General features: G+C 36.6%; 1 protein-coding gene across 1 annotated transcript; it reads right to left on the bottom strand.

Annotated features, from left to right (window-relative positions):
* Positions 1-169: 169 nt before the first annotated feature.
* Positions 170-17,584, bottom strand: araf (A-Raf proto-oncogene, serine/threonine kinase). Its single transcript, XM_051894345.1, has 16 exons — positions 17,486-17,584; positions 14,688-14,901; positions 14,409-14,512; positions 14,210-14,312; positions 10,066-10,220; positions 9,882-9,980; positions 9,643-9,787; positions 9,159-9,183; positions 8,846-8,967; positions 8,562-8,764; positions 8,200-8,376; positions 7,067-7,113; positions 4,688-4,806; positions 4,423-4,554; positions 3,418-3,552; positions 170-3,304 (listed from the first exon to the last, which is right to left on the bottom strand). Exons 2-16 carry the CDS (start codon positions 14,793-14,795, stop codon positions 3,170-3,172), a joined length of 1,809 nt encoding a protein of 602 aa, XP_051750305.1. The 5' UTR covers positions 14,796-14,901; positions 17,486-17,584; the 3' UTR covers positions 170-3,169.
* Positions 17,585-17,637: the final 53 nt, after the last annotated feature.

Raw genomic sequence — 17,637 nt, 5'->3', positions numbered from 1 at the left:
TGTGGTTAATAGAGGAAGTACCACCAATATCAAATCAACTTCCTCCTGCAGTGTTACGGTCATGTTAGGGTGCTCGTAAATATGCTTTTGTATAAGAAATTGCCTATAAAGTTCATGAAATATGAAATGTGTGTCAGCAGCAGTTGAAAAAAATACATAAAACAAAACATCAGAATTCAATGGTTTTATTTTTAGAACAAAATCCTCTCCACAATATTTAAAACCCAAAAAACTAAAAAAAAAGACTAAGATTTCCTTTACATGTTTTAAAATAATTTTGTTCTTTTTGAACCATCACACAAAAAATAGAAACAAATACAATTGAATCTTTTTCTTAAAAAAAAAAAAAAAAAAAAAAAAAAAAAAAAAGGAACTGTACACGGCAGAATACACCATTTTTCGCAAACACCCCATAGACCTCTTCAACTATACACATTATTGCAGTTCACCTAAAATATGCAAAACTATTTTCTTTAAACAAAAATTGATCTTTCGTTATATTTTCTGTTCTGAAAAATGGTGGCTTGTACACTGATCTAAAGGTTCATGCTTTTGCATTCGTGCCCTTGTGCAAAAGCAGAAACTGGATCTCATATTGATTATCTTATTTTGGGCTTAATGGAAACTATAAAAGTGTGCTTTAAGCAAATGAGGTGCTTAAAAAGATATGGGGGAGGGGGGGGGGGGGAATGTATTTGTCCCAAATGTATCTACTAGAGGGACATTAAGGCCATTAAGGCAATGCTGCAAATATCCATAGTTGGTAGGACCAGTTACAGTTTCTCATAAAATGAGTAAGGCTGGAATTTGGTGGGAGGTTTCCAAGCTGTAGTTTTAAAGCCATATCATTTGTTTATAGCTTTAAATGTATTACAAATTTCAATAGAACTAGATGTGCATCCAAATGTATACAAATATAAACCGATAGTCTTGTTTTCTCAACCGTTATGAATAGAGAAGAGCATATAGTGCCATCTACAAATCCTTGATAACTCAATTACCTCCTTTAGTACTGAACAATATTATTACCACTGGTTTCTTAGCAAAATTCTACACTTGGAGAGTACCACATCATCATTCTACAAGAGGCCAGAAACACTTTACACACAACACACCCTGTTTTCTAAGTAATAACAGAGGAACTGATTTTTTTGTGTAAAAAACAAAAACAAACCGTTTTACATATACATACATATATATATATATATATATTATATATATATAGCCAGGTTTGTCTGAAACTACAACATATTTCCCATTTCCAATAGTCATTGAGGGGATGTGAAACTATCTTTCATGAACAAAAGATACAGAATCGCCCAATGAATTTTCCATAGGCATCGTATTTGGAATGAGTACAGCTCAATGGGGGACCCAGCCCCATTCGAATATTGCTAGATAAGAGGTGTCAGTTATGAAACAATAAGTTACATATATTAAGACTCCATTAAAAGGACAGATGGAAAATGTAGATCTCATAAGGCCCCATCATTGTAGGTTTCAGTCAGTCCTATTGAAACCAACTGAATGGGAGGAATAAGAACTTTAATATTGCTATTAAACAGCACAACTGTTCCTCAAAGTCATGCTTTTGAGTTTAGTGAATAAAATGAACCAATGAACTGAAAGAACACAGCATCCAGAAACACTCCCTCAGCCCATGTTGCCACAAATTCGATTAGAAAGAAATGCTAGAAATGTCTGCTCTTACTAGAGCCCTGTGGAAATGAAAGAGCATCTGAAGTTTGATCATCTCACTCAATGCTGAAACTGGTCAGAATCAGAGTCGATTAACCAGAGGTCAGCAGCGGGCCTTAAGTTAGCAGCCTAATTTAAGAAATGTATTTTTCGTTTCAAAAACTGCTCCAGGACATCAACCGTAACTCCATCTTAAAGCTGCTGTGACTGCAAAATAAAGTCTGTGCTCACACAGGTTTCCCAGAAACTCAGAGAAAGTGACTGTACAAACATCCAACAGCACAGGCAACAGAGGCATTCGGTTAACAACGCCACGTGTGAACAATGCATCAGTTCACAAGTCAGATTGGGATGAAGTGTCAGTACTAGTTTACCAGTCCTGCTTATGGTCATCATGTGCCATTTTAGTTTAGTTTGTGAACGTTTACTCAGTTTTAAGAAGAAATATTTTAAAACAAAGTCATTCATTTATAAACCCAGAAAGCAAATGTACTCATTTTCAAAGGAACATAAGAATATAAATCATCAATTTTTCCTTCCCTGTTACTTCAGGAAGTGCACTGCTTTGAGAATACCAACAGAATTTGTTCCTTTTTCTTAATTTCATTATGCTACACAATTTAAAGCTGACCGACATAGAAAAGAAGCCCAACAGTAAAGCCAAATAAAAGGATTTTGTTTTTAAATATCACAAATGCACAGCACAATTATTAAGGTCACATGTACATCCAACCTAATCTGACACCAGATTTTAAGCAATATTTTCCATAAGATTTCCCATCTGAAAAATAACGGAATTAAAAGACGGCAGAAAAATTATAATGGGTTTATGACCATGAACTCGCATGATTGTAATTGTGAACTAAAACCAACTGCCTGCAAACCAATGTGTGAGCAGAGAGTCTCTGTGACTGATGTAGATGAATGGAACCATCACAGTGTGCTATCTCTGGGCAATGAAGTTCAAGCAAGGAGAACAGGCAGAGAGAGAAAAAAAGAAACAATCTCCATGCTGGTTTGCTTGTTCTGCGGGAAAAAAAAGTACTCAAAGTAAAAAAGGTAACGTGTAAGCCACCATAACACATTTTGAAATATACCTCAAAAAAGGAGGTTATATTAAGATTGTGCCGATACATTGCCGATATGATGCTTGGATTTCAAAATCCAATAAGTGTAGTAAGATAGCATGTTTATTTCATGCTTCAGTTTTAGAAAGCAGCTGGTCCAGAAAGAGTGTGACATTCTCTACAGGCAGCTTTACAGAGGAGCAGCCGGAACCAAAAACCAAAAAAGACAAGAACGGTAGCATGAATAAGTTGATAAACTTGATGTGTGTTTGACTATATGTAGGACCAATGAAATAATTAGGGTGCTTTCAGGAATGTGTGGAATAATGAGAGGAACTCAGGATTCCATGCTGGGAATGATGCTGCACGGCATTCAGGAGAAGAGCGAATCATCTCTGAGAGTCTCACAGGAAGCGCGTGGTGTGAAGGAGAAGCGGGTTCAGGTCCTCGGCGTGTACAGCACGGTGTAGAGACGGCTCAGAGGCACTCCGCTCGATTTTTGGCAACAGATCCTGGACCTGCTCGATCCCTACCAAGATCTAAAGAACAGCAGGGATGAAACATGAGAGGCTGTTGCTTTATCTGACAAAACAGTGCTGGAAATATTACATCCACAGTGCGACGGAAAAAGAGAGCTTTGGTTTATTCTCACCTGTGGGAAAAGAGGCCGCTCATCCCGTTTGAATTTCAGACAGTCGATGATGAGCCTCTTCATTGATTTAGGGCAGTTACTGTATAATTTACTGAGGTCTGGAGACAAGTACCCACGACCCACCATGAAAATAATCTACAGGAAGAGGACAACTGAAAATCAAACACTGCATTTCAAAGTTTAAAAGCAAACTTCTCCTTCTGTGTTCCACAGAAGAAAGTCATACATGAGAGTGAGTAAATGATGACAGAATTGTCATTTTGGGCTGAACAATTGTCAGTAGCTATGTTTCCATCCACCTACTTTTAGTCAATTTTTGGGATATTACATAACCAAAAAAAAAGAAAAAAAAAGAAAAGAAAAGCTGAATGGAAATGACAAGATGCACATAAATTCTAAAAAAAAAATTCTAAAAATACTTGTGCGCTCAATTGAGGCGGATAATTTTTCACCACCAAGAAAACATGCATGAACTACAACTGAAACACATTTATCAAATACATCCCATTTATTTAGAATAAATCCCAATTAATTTTTTTCGCAACAAAAAGTCATGTGACTGTCTCAACAGTGGATGTGTTTGGATAACTGGACTAACCAGCGAATCAATTTCATTGCACAACATCTAAAATGTTGGATTGATCATTCTGAAATGCCTGAGTCAAAGTTCGTCATCAAAATGGTTGGGTATAACTACCTCCCAGAAGTCTCACACGATAGCACAAGCAGCTTCCTTTTTTTTTTTCTTCTTTTTTTTTTTTACAGATATTTTGTGCCGATTTCCCACAAAGTGATTATTTTGTTCTCTTGAACGCATAGGATGGAAACAGTGCTTTATTTCACAACTTTGGATGGAAACATAGCTATTTTCAGTCTGAGCGGAAGGTTTCTGGGCTGTAAATTCAACCTAAAAAGAACAATCTATTAACCTCTAATTCTTAAACTATACACAAATTCCTGCTACATAAGTGCAAGATGGCAAAGTGATAGTGCCATATGTCTGACCTGATCGCGGTTGTTGATATTTGAATAAGGCAAAGTCCCAGACATCAGTTCATAGAGCACCACTCCATATCCATATACATCTGACTGGAAGGTGTATGGGTTAGTGTCTTGCATTCTGATCACCTCAGGGGCCTGAAAAACAACAGTTTAACAACAAGCTGTAAAATTTAATTCACAACATCAAATATAGGATTAAACTAATTCAGATAAACTGTAAGCAAGCAAGTATTAGATTCATTTATGATTCTGGGTGGCAATTTCTTACCATCCACAGGATGGAGCCACTGGGTTGTTCGACCTGCTGAGAGCCACTCCAGCGAGACTTTACCGTGGCCAGCCCAAAGTCACCAATCTTTACCGTCCAGCCTTCGTGCAGGAAGATATCTGACACATGAGCTCAGGTGTATCATGCAGAACACAGAATGCAACACATAGTTATTAGGGCAACATCACTAGGGAGAATGCATCAGCATTATTATTCCAATAAATCATCAACCTTAGCCTGTAGTGTTGTCACGGTACCAAAATTCCAGTAGTCGGTACCAATACCATAAAAATTTTACGGTTCTCGGTACCAATTTCGGTACCACAGCAAAATCTGTTGTAACTATTTTACTATTTTATATAGCCTATTTTAAAAGCATATTAAATATGGTAATCATACATAGAAATATTTGGAGCGTGTGTGTGTATGTTTGTGTGTGTGTTTATACCTCAATGAAATAAATTTTGAAATACATACACATTATTGTATATATACATAAACATACATACATATATATATATATATATATATATATATATATATATATATATATAAAAAACGCTCAAACATCCATTTTGTAACAGACGTGCGTGTTTATTTTAGCTATTCCTTCAATGAAACGACACACTACAGCCTGTAAAACTATGAAATAAATATCGGTAAATAATGGTAACCTAAATAATAAGAAAGTTAAATATTATTAAAAAAATAAATAAATAAATAAAATAAAATAAAAACATTCGTTTTTTATTTCTACACTAAGATGCGTCATATAGCCTACTGCTCTGCGCTTTGAGAGGGATGTGGGACACGTGCAGGAAAGAGACCATTTCTCTTTAATAATATCTTCATTTTATCTCTTGATGTTACAAGTAACTGACACTTGTTGTGAAAGGTCTGAAGAGCGAGTTCTATCGTCACACATTCAGGCTATATTTGATTTAGCGCTGCCAGGGAAAGCGAAAGTAAAAATCACCAGCGTGTGTGAAACGCGCTACACAAATATACTTATTAAGTCTAATAACAAGCACAAACTGTGTTAAATAGAAACTGACGTGCAAGCAAAAAGGTTTCTGTTTTTTCTACTTTACCACAGTAAAGAATGCGAATAGCCTATAATAGGCCTAAAAGCGAACGAAAGGAAGAAACGTTACAATCCCCTTTGTGAGTGAAGATTTGGGAAAAAAAACAGAGATTCCATGTTCAGTGGAATAACTAATGGAATATTTTTAAATTCTCTGCTTATCGGGTGATAATACAAAGCTTAAATGTATGGACTCACGTACCTCTCTCATTCGGCATGAACCAAAATGTTTCCATGGCTGCGATGTCACATTTAATTGCTAATCTATTATTTCTTTTGTAAACAAAGCTTTGTGCTTCACTCGTGTCATATTCAAGTAAATACAGTAAATACTGGCACAGCCCTATCATGGGTACCGAATATACCCGGATTCTCGGTACTACAGAAATGCTGGTATCGTCACATTTTAAAAATTTCAGTACCGACTTGGTACCGAAGTACCGGTACTTTTGACAACACTATTAGCCTGCATAGAGCTGTTCTGAGAAATATGGAAGTATTTCTGGCTAACGTTGCATCATCAAGTACCCACAAGCCCTATATTAATTTAAGCAGAAATATGTATTAAAACATCTATTAGTAGATATGGGGATATAAAGTAAAACAGTGGAGAATAAAGCAACATCTTATGCCTAAAATAATTTTGGTAAATGAGACAGTTCTTTATTTACAAGTATTTCATCATGACTAACAATGGCTTGACAATCCAAGTGTGGGTATCTGCAGGTTGGAGCAATGGGCGCAACAAAAGGTTGGGGCATGCCAAAAGGTAGGGGCATAGAGAAAAGTCTTTTTCATTGGTTGCAAAAACTATCTGTCAGGGTGTGGGGTAGGGTTAGGGCTTAATTTCTGTTGTAGCAATTCATCTTCCGGCACGCCCATTACTCCGAGCTGCAGCTAACCCGTCTTGTGTCTGGGGTCTCTGCGGAACAAAAGTGGGCTTTTCTGAATTTGTGGGTGTTTTCAAACTGGTGGGTGTTTATAAATCACGCAATGAAAATGACATTCTTTACCCGACTCCACCCCTAAACCCTACCCTCACTGTGACGTAGGCAAATCAGGTAACACTCTCAAAAATGCCCCTCTGTTTATGGCCTCGCCCACTGATCTGGTAACTCTTATTACTGTCCTGCAGAGACCTATACTTGCCTGTCTCTGGCAATCTACTAGGACATGACAAGATGCAACAATGATGCCATCTACTGGCAGAAAATAGGTTGAATCTGATCTATCCTGCAACAGATCTCTCTCACAATACAGGCAAGAACACTGCTAATACATTATAGAAAGGATACTATTAGATTTCAAGTCCCGATGAATGATATTCTTGGCGTGAAGATAACTGTCAAGGAAAGAGAAAAGTACCAAATTATTTACAAAATTAAGATTTAAATTAAATTAAGAATTAAGTTTCCACACTCCATCTATGCTTTGTACATCCAAGCATCACTAATAGACAGTACAATCAAATAATACTGGTGGATTTAAGAGGACATTTGTGCTGTTTTCCAGTATGAGTGTGTCCTGTGACTCAGAGAAGGACAAAGGGTGTATTAAGTGTGTTATCTTTTAGTGTGAGCACCTCCTCAAGTTGTTTTTATGAAGTTGCAGGTGTTCTTTGTTAATCGCAAGTCCAAATTACAATGCAAACAATATATCACTATAAGTTATTCAGGATGCATGTAGTGATCATGCTTAACCAGACTAGTTGGTATTATAGTAATATATTACTGGTTGGTTTGAATGTGTGGAGGGGAAATATCCATGTCTGTAAGGGAATTATCCCTTTTAAATAACATTCAAAAGCATGGGTTTGGTAAGTTTTTTTTTTTAATGTTTATAAAAGTCTCTTATGCTAACCAAGGCTGCATTTATTTGATCAAAAATACAGTGAAAACAGTAATATTGTGAAATATTATTACAATTTAAAATAACTTTCCTATTTCAATATCTATTTCATATTGCCTAATATATTCTATTTTAATATTCCTGTGATGGCAAAGCTGAATTTTCAGCATCATTACTCCAGTTTTCAGTGTCAAATGATCCTTCAGAAATCATTCTAATATGCTGATTTGGTGCTCAGAAAACATTGCACTGCTTTATTTTTTTGTGGAATCAGGATTATTTGGTTGAAAGGAACAAGATTTCTATTTAAAATAAATGCTAAGTCACATTATATATGTCATTTTTTATCTATTTAATGCATCCTTGCTGAATAAAAGTATTTTCTTATGTAAAAAAAAAAAAAAAAACACCTTAATGTACACAGTAGTGTACATTAACATTTTATAGAGTCTTGTTATATAAACAAACACCATATAATTGGAACAGCAAATACGGTACATGTAGGATAGAGGCTATCCTGTCAATATGGAAGAAAAAAAAAAAAAAAAAAAAAAAAAAAAAAAAAAACTTAAATTCTTACTCCATGCCCTGTGCAGTCTGGCGAGCAACATCAATACGGCGCATGGTGTCAAACTTGGTCTCAGTAACATGCAGGTGGCGGTACAGGCTGCTGCCCTCACACCACTGCGTGATAATGGCAAAATTTGGCTTTGTCATGAAGCCCATGAACAGCAGAATGTTGACGTGGCGTGTTTTTCTGAGGAGCAACAGAGTCAAATTAGTCATATTGAACAGAAAGAAGATCGAACATCTGATTATTTGAATTGAAGATACATTTGTTAGTGAAGCAGAAAATGACAGTACAGTAGCATCACTGCTTATTATTTTAAAGTTCATTGACAGGCTTTGATGCCTTCATATATGATCATACAGATGACTCACCGTAAAACCTGCATCTCATTTTTAAAGGCCTGGAGCTGCTCTGGTGTGGGCTCTGTCACTTTAAGAATCTTGATAGCCACGTCTCCATGCCACTTTCCTTTATAAACGGTCCCAAAAGAACCTGCTCCAATCCTTTTTAACATGGACACCTCCCGCGAGTGCACCTCCCAGTAGTAACTGGAGTCTCTGTAACCTCCCCGGTGCTAAAAACCACCAACAAAACAGAAACACTGACTGTAATGAATCCAAATCATTTGGGGTTCCCATCAAATAAACACACTCACCACTTTCTTTTTATCATCAGATGAGGATTGCTTTCGCTCCTTGGACTCGGAAGGGGATTTGTGGGGTTTTCTTCCTGGTGACCCTAGGTGGGGTGGGCTAGTGGAAGGCTTGGGAGAAGAATCTAGACACCAGAATATGGGGGCCATTTCACACATATACAAAAAGGTGTAGTTAGATGTGTCATTCAAATCAGTGATGGACAAGAAACAAAAATGTATGGAGTGTAATGTGAGCATGTGAAAAAAGAAATGTGCTCATGTGAGTGATGGTCAAAGTGAAAAAAATATGAAAAAAAAAAAAAAAAATACTCACCCATTGGGAAGATTTTGAATGGCTCCTGAATGAGAGTGGGGGAAAAAAATGAATAAATACATGCAATGGAGAGATGATCAAGGAGGCATGCAGAACCTCCATAGTCATATTTTCTGAAGTAACATTTCTTAACATTTGGTATCTAGCCACTAATATTAATATAAGCTAATACTAATACAGGGGCAGTTCATCCAAAATGCATTCACTCACTCTGTTGTAATTTCAAGGCTGCATGACTAAACTTTCTTCCGTAAAACACACAAGGAGAAGTGTAAATGAATGTCGACACTGCTCTTTCCCATACAAACTATTTTAATGGTGTTTTTTTTTTTGTCATTGTTGTCCATTTTGGGCTCGACAGAAGAAAGATATTTTTAGAGTGGCGAGGGTGTCATTTGTGGGTGAACTGTTCCTTTAGAACAAAAAATGAGGCAATGTAAGGAGATGTATGTGGACTTAATGAGCCTTCAGTCTGGTCTCTAACCTCCAAGAGGCCAGCAGCACCAGGCTCCAGCGTGCTGACCATGTGGACGTTGGGGGTTGAGGTGGAGCGATGCCTCTGAAGAGACTGACCATCCTCTCCTCGAATGATCAAACGGTAGCTTGACCCAGAAGACAGCATGTCCTCTCTAAAAAGGGTAAATCATAATGAGGATATGTCAGTGGTACATTTCCATTGGGGATGAAGGAATACATGTATTTATAGATGAAGTGAAAAGGTACCCATGAGAATCTGAGGTTAAAGGCATGTCGCTCTGTGATATGGAATTGGTGGCCGGATATATCAATATCGAAGGGCAGTCTTCTGTATTAGGAAGACACCTGACAGCAACAGAACACCAGATGTGATACAAAAATGACGACAAGCATCCATAAATAATGCAAGAAAATTTAACGTGGAACATACCGTTTTGTCATGGTGTCCATGTCCACACATACTGTGGGGACTTTACTGCTGCAGTGCTGGTGAAATTTATACCCACATGTCTGACACCTGAAGCCGTTGAACAAGAACTTGTGGCAGAAGTCACAGTATGCTAACTTAAAGAATGTTTTCCGTACCTGTGAAAACAAAATTTACAGGTGATGAAAGATTGGCTGACTGACAGTTTAAAGGGGACATATTATGCCCCTTTTTACAAACAGCAATATAAGTCTCAGGTGTCCCCAGAATGTGTCTGTGAAGTTTCAGCTCAAAATACTCCACAGATCATTTATTATACCATGCTGTAAATGCCCATTTTTCATCTTTCCAGAAGAGGGTGGAGCCTGTACAGCTCGTGCCTTGGTCTGGATACTCTGCCAAAAACTAAAACATCTGTTTGGTTTTGATTATCATCTCTATCACAGTCACGCTCACGTGACATCGCAGTTCTTCATCATCATATTATCTGCATGCGTTTTAAAGCCATATCAGTCTGAACTTCTGATATACGGTTTTCTGAGCACGCACACAGAAAGCTGGATGCCAGACGGTGCGTCCTTTGAGTATTAAAGTTTTCTTTCACATATTATTGCGCTCAAACTGTCAAATACACTCAAGGTTATGTCAAAAACACACAGTTCACATAAACACAGTCGGTTATGTCTGTGAATGTAAAGCAAGTAAAGAAATCGCATGTGTTTATTAGATCTGTGTATTAAAGTTAAAGCAGAGTAATATACAGTACCTACTGCTACATGTTGTTAATATGAATCAAACAACAAAAGAAAAACAGAAAATCACTCACTGCTCTTGAGTGAATTAACTTTAGCAGCTTTTATAAGAATACATGTCTTACTTGAATGCTGCTGTTAAATGCTCTGGCAAGGAGATAAAAGAAGGCAGACTGTGTACAGCTCACTGAGGGCGGGGTCTATGCTAATAGGGTAGAGTCCATCAGCAGTTGTGGGCAGGGCCTGGGCATTTTGCGACATCACACAAGGTAGAGTCTGCAAACGGCTTGCTCTGAGACACTGCTTATGATTTATGGGGATTAAAAAAGAGGAGTGGGTGGATTTTTACCATTATAGGGTGGTTGTGTACACACACTGCCGACACACATTTATGTTCAATCACCATGTAAAAGTGAATTTTCCATAATAGGTCCCCTTTAATGTTCATTTATACACTACCATTCAGAAGTTTTGGGTCAGTACTGATTTTTTTAAAATTAATACTTTTATTCAGGTAGGATTTATTAAATTGATCAGAAGTGACATTTACATTATTAACAAAAAATTGTTTAAAAAAAAAAAAAAAAAAGTTTTGTTTTTTTTTACTTCCTATTCAAATAATCCTAAAAAAATATGCATCATGGTTTCTACACAAACATTAAGCAGCAAAATGGTTTTCAACATTGATAATAATAAGAAATGTTTCTTGAGCACCAAATCAGCATATTAGAATGATTTCTGAAGGATCATGTGACACTGAAGACTGGAGTAATGGCTGCTGAAAATTCAGCTTTGCCATAAGAGAAATAAATTACATTTTAAAATATATAACAATATTACTGTTTTTACAGTGTTTTTGATAAAATAAATGCAGCCTTAGTGAGCACAAGAGACTACTTTCAAAAACATTAAAAAAATCTTACTGACCCCAAACGTTTAAACGTTCTAAAGTTTACTGTTGCTCATTGTTAATTCATGTTTGTTCATAATACACATAACGTGAAGCAAATGTTATGCTTTATTATATTATGCTTTATCATAACCTAATGTTAATCTCAAATGTGAAATTAATTGTTAAAAGTAATTCTATTAGAATGTCAGAGCTGTGTAGGGCTGGGCGATATGACAATATTATCGTATATCGACGATGTCTTGCAAGTATCGCGATGTCGATAATAAAAGTCAGTTACAGACGATAATTGCAATATCGAGAAAAAAAAATACAAATTTATTTAACATAGTCCCGTAGTTACCATTCACATATTTATTCACATGCAATAGCATAAATGAAATATTTTGTAGCCTATAGTAGCTAATAGGGTTAGGAATAAAAAATCTATTCTGGAATCACATTTACTTAAGGCCAGGAATCGAATAGGCCTAGGCTACTCTTTATAAAATTAGCATTTTGATTTTGCTTATTAACAATGTATTTTTATTTTTAAAACATTCAAGCGCGAGATGAAGCAGACAACACTTCTGTAGGCCCCGCGCACTGTTTTCTGAGCTCCGCACACATCCAGAGCGTGCACAGAGAGCCGCCTCATAGGTTATTTCGTGGACAAATACACAGAAAATTATGTAAAAATATTCCCGTAAACACAGTTTTGTCACGCATGTGTGTGTAACAGACTATATTGGATTCGTGTATTGACATCAACCTAGGCCTAGCCGCGGCGCTAATAATGTTCATTTCTGCTTAAACCGACAAGTTTGTTAAATCAGAATTAAAAGGCTAAATTAAATTAGAATGGATAGCCTAAATGTCTATGACTCATTAAAAGTAACAAAATTTGTTTTCCAGTGGTTTCATTTTACACACGCAAACAACAGAAAAGGAGGATTCACATCAAGCACCTGCAGCGCAAAATATAGCCTAAATAAAAGGAATAAATACACAAAATATATTCACTTAAACAATTATAGGATTTACAAAACGAAAGAAAAAGAAAACTGAAGCCATATGCTGTTTTAAGTGATTAATTTTTTTGCGACGCTCTCCACACAAACACGTTCAAAAAGGAAACTAAGACGGAAGAAAGAGGTAGGCCTACCTGTTTTCTTTATTTTACAAAAACAAAATGTTTTGTTTTTATTGTGAGTGTACACAGATATAATTAAACTCTTTACAGTTCATGTATGACCAAAAATTAGTATTTTAAGTTGTTTTCACTGGTGTAAGGAAGCAGTTCAAGTGATCACGCCGGCGCCTCGAGCACACTCATGTTAATAGCACTGCTTGACGTCACAGCCTGTTCATTATCAAAATAAATGAAAAATAAAATTAACAAACAACATTTGTAATTACTTATTTTTCCAAATAAATAATGTTTTTTTTTATTTCGTTATAAGAGGCATGTAAGAACACATCGGAGCTCTAAAACATGAGAAAAAATAACCTTTCCGTTTTTGGTCATGCAGAATGAATCAAATTGTTTTTAATCGCTTTTAGACAAATAACAAATACATTATAGCTTAACTACAAGTTTAAAAAAGAGCGCTACGCGTTAAAATTAAATAAATTAAACGTATCATAATGAAATATGTCCGATGTTTCTCTTTCAAAAATGAAAGAGAAACATCGGACCTTAAGAAAAAATAGGCATGACACATTTGACCTCAACATGCATGATTCTTACAATCACCACCAGAATGTCCACCTTCACAATGAACTCCGTTAAACTCTGATCAGTTCAACAGTTCTCTTCACGAAACGAAATTCATTTCAAACACTTGATAAGAGCAGTGTGGAAATGATTAACAACACTAACATAACAACAAAGCTAACGTTTTATACTAAAGCACAAACTAAGAAAAGAAAAACAAACCTTTAACCTTTAATTACATTAAGTTTATGCCTACTGATTTGCAGGCTATTTTCAGATAAAGTGCAACCAAACTGATCTGTGTCGGCTATGTTGTCTCCGATGGGGGCGGGGCGGGGCGGACGGGGCGTGGCTCGGGTAGACGATATTATCGGATATCGGGATATTTTTTAAGGCGATTATCGATAAAATATTTTTTACATATCGCCCAGCTCTAGAGCTGTGGTGCAAAATAAAATTTATAAATCAATAAATAAAAGTATGGCATAAAGTGTAAAGTGCTACCAATTTAATCAAAGCTTCAGTAGTTACAATTTAAAACAATTAAAGTTCCCAGAATTGCTGAACAGAACTCAGACCTGTAATCTGCATTTGCTCATCATAATCATACCACTTACCACAGAGATTATTTTTGCATCAATCTCAAATATTTTCCAGAACATGCACAGTACTTAAAAAAAACAAAAAAAACAACAACAACAATAACAACAAAAAAACAAGAGCCGAAAAGGGCCTAAAAATAAGAACCTAGCCTTGCTGACTTTGAGTTTGTTGCGCAAGTACACTTACGAAGTTGTGCATTGTAAGGGGAACATCATCCAGCACTTCTACCAGAAGCTCTTCCCCTACGAGGGGTGTGATGTCAGTGTCCCATTCTGTAAGTCTCTTCCGGCTGGCAAAAGAAGAACAAAGAAAGATAACAATTGAATATAAACATCACCAATGAGACATTTTGTCATTTTAAGGCAAATTTCTTAAAGACACCTACCCTTCAAGAAGGCGAAAGACAGCACAGCAATCCTGGCTTAGGCCTCTGACTTTCAGGGCTTTATCTAGACTATCATAGACAGTTTGCCCAGGCCGAACGTTTACCTGAACACATGATCACATTGTGTTATCAACGTATTATCACAAACACACAACCTTTAATTACCAATATATACATGTACACATATACAGGTTATGTTAGCTAGGCCTATTTCAAATCTTAATGAAGAACAATAAATGACATTTTAAACAGAACAGACTCCAGTGAATGAACCCTCACCACTGTCCGCTGCTTGTTGGGGAGGTAGACACGGATGGTGCCCCCACCTCGGGGCGTGTCATCCGGGCTGGTTTCCCCCGAGGAGGAACAGGAGGAGGTGTTGGACATGCTGTCTCCAAAGGGGCAGTGAGGGACTGGCAGCACTGACACTCAAGTCAGCCGCAAGAAAGATTTACACACCAGGGCAAAGCAGGAGGAAGCCCTCATCTGGAGCCTGGGAAGGACAACAGTATGTGTTAGTGTCAAAATATACAAGTAAAAACCTCTCTCACACCTACGTTGACATAAAAACAAATCCATACAGATATATGAATGACGACAAGAGAATTACTGAAGGTCTTAGCACAGACAGCTAGAAAAATCCTTTCTATTTTTTGTACAAAAAAAAAAAAAAAAGGTTCCTTATGGTTCCAGAACACTTAAGCATATATCATACAAAACACACAAATGGATAGCGAGGGTATGAGTGTGATTGTTGTCGAATATTTGGAATATTCAAATTACCTTTACACAAATCAGAATGTTTGAAATACATTACATTGAAGTACATTGAAGTACATACTACCCTCTCTTTATTAATTCTTTGTAAAAAAAAAAAAAAAAAAATCAGAAAATGTGGAATTTACAATGATTTTATTAATGTACCATAATTTCAGCAATTAAAAAATTAAACAGAAACAGCAAAAAAAAACAAAAAAAAAACGGGCGAAATAGTTTTGGAGGCTGAGTCCCTGAGTCAGAATATGCCTACTTCCATGCTATATAGTAGGCCAACGACAGTATGTGAGCCAAGTAGTATGTATGATTTCATAGTATTCATAAAACAGTAGGTAAAAAATAGTACCAGGATGTACTACTACTTGCGAGATTCTGAAGTGCGCATCTAAGACCCCAGGAGAGGATTTGGGAATGGTAGTTAAAGGGATAGTTCACACAAAAATGAAAATTACCGCATGATTTACCCACCCTCAAGCCATACTAGGTGTATATGACTTTCTTCATTCAGACGAATAAGATTGGAGTTATATTAAATAATGTCCTTGCTCTCCTAAGCTTTATAGCCATGTGGTTATCTTTTATGATGGATGGTTGCACTTTTTTTTTGGCTTCAAAAATCACATCCTCTATTTACTGCCATTATAAAGCTTAGGAGAGCCAGGACATTATTTAATATAATTCTGATTGTGTTCATCTGAAAGAAGAAAGTCATATACACCTAGGATGGCTTAAGGGTGAGTAAATCATGGGGAAATTTTCATTTTTGGGTGAACTAACCCTATAAGTGAAAACTGATGCCATAGGTCAACTGACATTGACAACATGGCGGATTGTATGATGATGCATTTTGACTCTTTTAGAGTCCATTTCATGCACACATCATAGATATGATACAACAGGTAAACTTGTCAGCACATTTCAAAGTGTGCTTTATGCTAAAGCAGCAATATGTCAAATTTGTCGTTGCTAATGCCTTCATAAAAAATTAAAAGAAGTGCAAGCTGAATGTCATGGACATAATACCCAAACAAGAAGTATGCTTCTGAAACTACTTAAACAGGATAACCTGGTGAGAAGGCACTCTAAACTTGAATTTCCAATGCAAAGTTAAGCACAAAAACTCTGCATGCATATCCATTTGAAATTACATTGAATTAAGAAAAAGCAAACTGTTAACTCAGAACCATATGGCAGTGGAGCTTAAGTGCCTAAATAAATTCTTGGACTCGATTTAACACTGGTCTTTGAGTGTAATAAAACCAATCAGAAACAGATGTAGAAGGAAATGCCCCAAATAAAGGAATCCAATGTTATTACTACTACTTTTAACATTTTGGTCTATAATTAAAGACTACCATTTAAGTCTTAAGGCTATCAAACTCTGAAATAAAGCCATTTAATCCAGACACGTAGGAACAAGTACTTCAGTTTGAACGTTTTATGATCATTTATGTAGTATACAGTCTTCGCAACCTTAAACCACAAGTATTTTGTATAGTGGAAAAATACTGCAGTTGTGCAAAACTTGACAAAATACTGTTTCTTGTGCTGTACAGTTATACTACAGCAAGCAGACGAGCATGTAATAAACAACCAAATACATGTATTACATCTCCAACTGATTCCAATGCAGTTTATACAAGCCATAAAGCAGATGACATATATATATATTGTTCCCCAACCTTGAGGATGCATATATAAATGCAGAGAATCCCTACCACTATATAAACAATTATAGAGGCAAATTAACAATCGAGTAAAACCCCAACTTCATGCTACAGTCTGCAGTATAAAGGCCAGAGGTGACAGGGAATGATAAAGATGTTTTACACAAACACCTCCCCTTCTGAAAGTGTAACCACAGAAATGTGCAGCAGCCTGCAGTGAAGATGAGCTGGCTGGGTTTACTTGAGAGTGATGTGCCTGATCATTTGCTCTGCTCTATTACTATAACAGGCCATGCACTCTTAGCTTGCTCAATTTATCAAGATATTCGTCAATAGTATGACACACGTATAAAAGCATTTTGGCCCAATATAGATCCTTAAGTCTTGTCAGGTGCCTTTTTAGTTCTGAAAGAGGGAATGCTGCTTTCATGAGGCGGAAAGGGATTAGACGACTAGCTGCTAGCTAGCTAGTGTTGCTAATGCTGTTTCAGAGTTTAAAAATTAGTTAATCTTAGTTTTTCAGCCACGACGCTATGAATTACAGCGACTTACACCTGCGAGTAACATTTCTGCAAACGATGCAGCCCGTTAGCGAGACTCCCTTTGCATTTTTGCTCCAGAGTAAATACTCACCTGAGACAGCCATCTTGAATTCTCTCAGTCTCAAGTCAGATCAGCAAAGAATTTCAGGGAAAGCGGAACAGCGAAATCTCGCGATCTGATTGGTCTAGAACTGTGAATCGCGGCGCTGATTGGTCTTCTATTGTGGTACTTTGTAGCAAGGG

The sequence above is a fragment of the Ctenopharyngodon idella genome, chromosome 5, assembly GCF_019924925.1.
Source record: "Ctenopharyngodon idella isolate HZGC_01 chromosome 5, HZGC01, whole genome shotgun sequence".
NCBI classification, from domain to species: Eukaryota; Metazoa; Chordata; class Actinopteri; order Cypriniformes; family Xenocyprididae; genus Ctenopharyngodon; species Ctenopharyngodon idella.
The sequence above is the reverse complement of the archived record's forward strand: the minus strand, read 5'-3'. Positions and strand labels throughout refer to the sequence as shown.

Coding starts and splice junctions, on each gene's coding strand:
- araf (XM_051894345.1), bottom strand. CDS start 14,795: ATGTCCAACACCTCCTCCTGTTCCTCCTCGGGGGAAACCAGCCCGGAT. Junction 14,513..14,687: donor CCAACAAGCAGCGGACAGTG/GTGAGGGTTCAT, acceptor TCATGTGTTCAG/GTAAACGTTCGGCCTGGGCA. Junction 4,807..7,066: donor TCGGGACTTGAAATCTAATA/GTATCCTTTCTA, acceptor CTCATGTGTCAG/ATATCTTCCTGCACGAAGGC.